This window comes from Rhodamnia argentea, chromosome 10 (genome assembly GCF_020921035.1).
Source record: "Rhodamnia argentea isolate NSW1041297 chromosome 10, ASM2092103v1, whole genome shotgun sequence".
Classification (NCBI taxonomy): Eukaryota; Viridiplantae; Streptophyta; class Magnoliopsida; order Myrtales; family Myrtaceae; genus Rhodamnia; species Rhodamnia argentea.
Window position 1 is genome coordinate 13,482,452 of NC_063159.1, and position 4,574 is coordinate 13,487,025.

At 44.5% G+C, this 4,574-nt stretch overlaps 1 protein-coding gene across 1 annotated transcript; it reads left to right on the forward strand.

Annotated features, from left to right (window-relative positions):
* The first annotated feature begins 296 nt into the window (after positions 1-296).
* Positions 297-4,195, forward strand: LOC115732125 (protein trichome birefringence). The gene is made up of 5 exons (XM_030662790.2): positions 297-1,563; positions 2,072-2,264; positions 2,383-2,576; positions 2,708-2,866; positions 3,528-4,195. The coding sequence occupies exons 1-5, from the start codon at positions 530-532 to the stop codon at positions 3,880-3,882; spliced, it is 1,935 nt and encodes a 644-aa protein (XP_030518650.2). The 5' UTR covers positions 297-529; the 3' UTR covers positions 3,883-4,195.
* The last annotated feature ends 379 nt before the right edge of the window (positions 4,196-4,574 follow it).

The window sequence follows — 4,574 nt, forward strand, 5'->3', positions numbered from 1 at the left end:
GATGGCACCGGCGAAGTAGTAGGGATAAAAGTTTGGACCCAAAAAAAAATGGGGATGAAAGGTAAATCCATCTGGAAAATTCGGAGGATTCAGATGAACTTTTTCGTTTATTTAAATAGAAAGAACATGGAAAACGCAGAAAGACTCACATGAAACCAGTGGCATTCCTGGTAATTACCCCCAAAGACCAAGGTCAAAGGCATCCGCCCTCTTGCAACTCAACGATCTTCCGAACTCCATTGACGATCGTCTTCGTCCGTTCATAGCGATCTCTTTCTCGCTCGTTCGCATTCACTTTTGGAGCACTCACTCGGTCACAGTCCCACCCACTTCGCATTCTCTCCCTGCGCACTAACCCACCATTTTCTCTCTCTTCTCTCTCTTCTCTCTCTCTCTCTCTCTCCACACTCACGCCCAGAAACGCATTTCCACTTCTGGGTGTCTCTTCTCTCGCCTCTGCACAAAAGCAGAGAAAGAAACGGAGTAGAGAGAGAGAGAGAGAGAGAGAGAGAGGGCACTGTTAATCTCCATGGCCGACCCCACCAAGCACCACCTCCCCATCAGCGGCGGAGGCAACCTCCTCTTCTTCTACTCCGACCTCAAGTCCCTCCTCCGCACCAAGCGCACCGCCGCCCTCGCCTACGCCCTCACCTTTGCCTTCGTCGCCTTCACCCTCTTCCTCCTCCTCAACCCCTCCTCTCCCTCCTCCTCCTCCGACTCCTCCTCCCCCTGGTTTTCCAACATCTTCGTCACCGCCCCCACCGCCGCAACTACCGCCTCTGATTCTCACAGATCTCAGTCCGCTCCCCTCTTCTCTTACTTCTTCCCCAACGACGACGTCGTCGTTACCGACAGTTCCGTCTCGTCCTCTCATTCCTCTACAGACAATGTTCAAACCAGATCGGACGCCACGGGTTCTCGATCGCCGGAAGAACGAAACAGCACTCAAGGCCCAGTGAATTATGATAAAGATGCAGTTTTTAAGCCCAATCAGACCGCGAGTGCTTCCTCTGTGCGCACAGCTTCACCGCCTGCGCGAAACACTACTCAGAGTTCGCCGAGTTCGGCTGCCCCTCAAGCGTCGAAGCAAGGCGAAGTGAAGAACGCGACGCAGAGCATAGCAAACGTGGAAACGCCAAAACCGACGACGCCTGAAGTTCGGAAGCAGAATCAGACGAGTGTTGCCGTGCCGAGTTCGTCGGCTAATCGTACCCAGAGTCCGGCGAAGCCACTCGCTCCACCAGCGAAGAACGACACTGTGAAGGCAGTGGAGGTTGTTGGAGAGAAGCAAATCAAGACGAACTACACGGCCTCGCTGTTGAAGAAACATAGCAATGGCACTGTTTCAGGGGTGTCGGCGAAGCAGGGGATGAGTGATTGGATCGAGTCGATGAAGAAGTGCGATTTCTTCGACGGACAGTGGGTGAAGGACGATTCGTACCCACTTTACAAGCCGGGCTCGTGCTCGCTGATCGACGAGCAATTCAATTGCATACTCAACGGGAGGCCGGATAAGGATTATCAGAAATTGAAATGGATGCCTAAGGGTTGCAATCTGCCAAGGTATAAATGCGCTTGACATCGATTTGATTTTTACCATGATTGTTGAGGTGATTTCGTTGTGCTCTTGCTTTGGTTAGAACCCAAATAATTAATCGTGGATCTACTATTTGGAGTGTGGGTATTGTTCTTTATCAAGTATGTGTGTGCTTCCAGTTCACTCTGTTTCTTCGTCTTCGTCTTTTTGTTGTTTTTGCCTTTTCTTTCTTTGTAAGGTCAAACCTGAAGCCATGAAGAAAAGTTTGCTTTTTTTTTTTTATTGTTTTCTAAACTACTTTCGGTTGAGATTGGGTGTATCTCTATCTTTGTATCTGCTCCATCTAGGAGTTTTCAAATTTTAAGTTTTGCTTGGCCATGAAAATAGGTAACTGAAGATCGTCGAGCTTTTCGTTTTTTCTTTTCCAAACACCGCTTTACCATTTTTGATGTTCTGCTACTTACATTGTCTCTGTTCTGTGTCGTTGGAGATTCTGGGATTCTATGTTGATGTAAGAAGGTTGTGAATGATCAGGTTGAATGCGAGTCACATGATCGAATTGTTGAGAGGGAAGCGGCTGGTTTTCGTGGGTGATTCCTTGAACAGGAATATGTGGGAATCGCTGGTCTGCATCCTGCGAGGCTCGGTGAAGGATCAAAAGAAAGTCTATGAAGCCAATGGCAGACATCACTTTCGTGGGGAAGCTTCCTACTCCTTCATTTTCAAAGTAGGTTGTTGAATTGCTCTCCCATTCAAATCACCTGAATTTCGCATCCCTCTTGCTCAATACGTGTCTACTCTGTTGTTTGTCTTTGCGCTAATGCTTTCGTGGTGGTATTTGGTAGGACTACGACTTCACGGTGGAGTTCTTTGTGTCCCCGTTTTTGGTTCGAGAATGGGAAATGCCCGACAAGAACGGATCTACAAAGGAAACACTTAGGTTAGATTTGGTAGGGAGGTCATCCGATCAGTATAAAGATGCGGACGTTATAATCTTCAACACTGGACACTGGTGGACTCACGATAAAACTTCCAAAGGGTATGCCATTTGTTTTGATCGTGAATGTGGTAGATAGATATGATTTCATCGGTGATGTTCTGTTTCACATAGAAGAAGAGATCATTGTTACCGTTGTTCAGATAATCTCAAAGAATGATTAAATGATTCAGGAAAGACTATTATCAAGAAGGTAGCCACGTGTATGGTGAATTAAATGTCCTAGAGGCTTTTCGGAAAGCTCTTACGACATGGGCGAGGTGGGTCGATGCCAATATAAACCCCATGAAGTCTATTGTATTCTTCAGAGGATACTCCGACTCCCATTTTAGGTATGCTATGATTGCTCTTTTACCGCTCTCTCTGTGTGGGCATGGCGTGCTCGTGGGCATGCATTGTTTCTGTATGTGATATCATTAGCAAAGTTCATGTAGAAAATGTTGCTCAATTGATTTGGGATTGACGATTTCTGGGACATTTGTGTTTTCGCAAGCCCCCGAACAATCTGTCCACGAGTTTATATGAACTAGTGCTGATGAGCTATGCAGGTGAATGTACATCTATGATAATATGATTTCTCATCTGATTATATAATAGATGAAAATTATGCAGTGTTCATAATCTTAATGTTGCCAAAGCGTTTGGTTTTTTCACGTAGAAGATCACTCTTAATCCACTTCTTTTTACATGAAGTTTGTTGCTAATTTGTAAGGGTAAATAGCTGCTACTTCTATAATGTTGGCCAAAAGTACTTTCTTGTACGATAAAACTGAACTTTATCCTGAAGGGTTTTAACTGTCTAATGTTTGAACAATGTCAGAGATACTGAGATTGATTGACAAAATTAGTTCACTAAATGATGCGATATCCTGTACGCACGTACCGTTTATCAATTTCCTTGAAGCTGCTTCATTTGGTGCTTTCATGCTGCTTTTTTTTAGCTTATCTGCCTAAAAGCTTAATCTTTAACTTAGTCCTCTTCTGTCCGTGCAGTGGCGGACAATGGAATTCGGGCGGACAATGCGACAGCGAGACTCAGCCCATCAAGAACGAGACTTACCTTCGAGAATATCCTCCAAAGATGATTGTGTTGGAGAAGGTGCTTAGAGGAATGAAAACCCACGTCAATTACCTAAATGTAACCAAGATGACGGATTATAGGAAAGACGGCCACCCGTCGATTTATAGGAAGCAACATTTGACAGATGCGGAGAGGAGATCTCCTCTTAGATTCCAAGACTGCAGCCACTGGTGCCTCCCCGGCGTGCCTGACGCGTGGAACGAGATTCTATATGCTGAACTCCTCGTGAAGTTGAACCAGAAGGAGCAATCGCAAAAGAGACCCTGATCAATCTTGAAACTGCACATATTACAGAGGTGAAGTTAAATTCTTTTATTACTACCGGCCCCGAGGCTGATCAAGTCCCACGCAAATGAATGCTCTGTTCGGTGTCGGTATCTACGCATGCCAAACATGACCGATGAGAGCGAGACTGAGAATTACACACACGAATGCATGTTTTTCTTTTCCCCCTTTCTGTTCCCTCGTCTTAAAAGAGAGCGGAGGGTGATAATGGATAGAGAGTGATCCGTGATGTAACAAAGTCCCTATTTTGTTCATATAATCATAAGTTATGCATATGAAAGATTTCATAGGTTTAGCGAACGGAAAAACCTATATATGTTCGGTGCTGAGCAATATTTCGTTAATGCTGTGTGGATGCATTGTTCTCTATAGCAATGTCACTCTTTATTATTGTTTAGAAATTATGTTCCTGTTTTGGGAAGACGACTTATGGAGGATAATACTGCAAGAAGACCAAATTGGTCCTTTATAATACGCATTCATCTAACAACTTAAATTTTTAGAATAATAGATTGTAGTTCTACAAAATCTTACATGATGTGAGCAGTAGGTCTTGAGTTCAAATCTTTTTCGGCCCGTGTTTGCTACCTTAGTGAAATATTTTCAGGTTTATTACTAGACAAAAAAGGCCAGATTAATCGTGAGAGGGAAAGCGTGATTAAATGTTAAGAGTA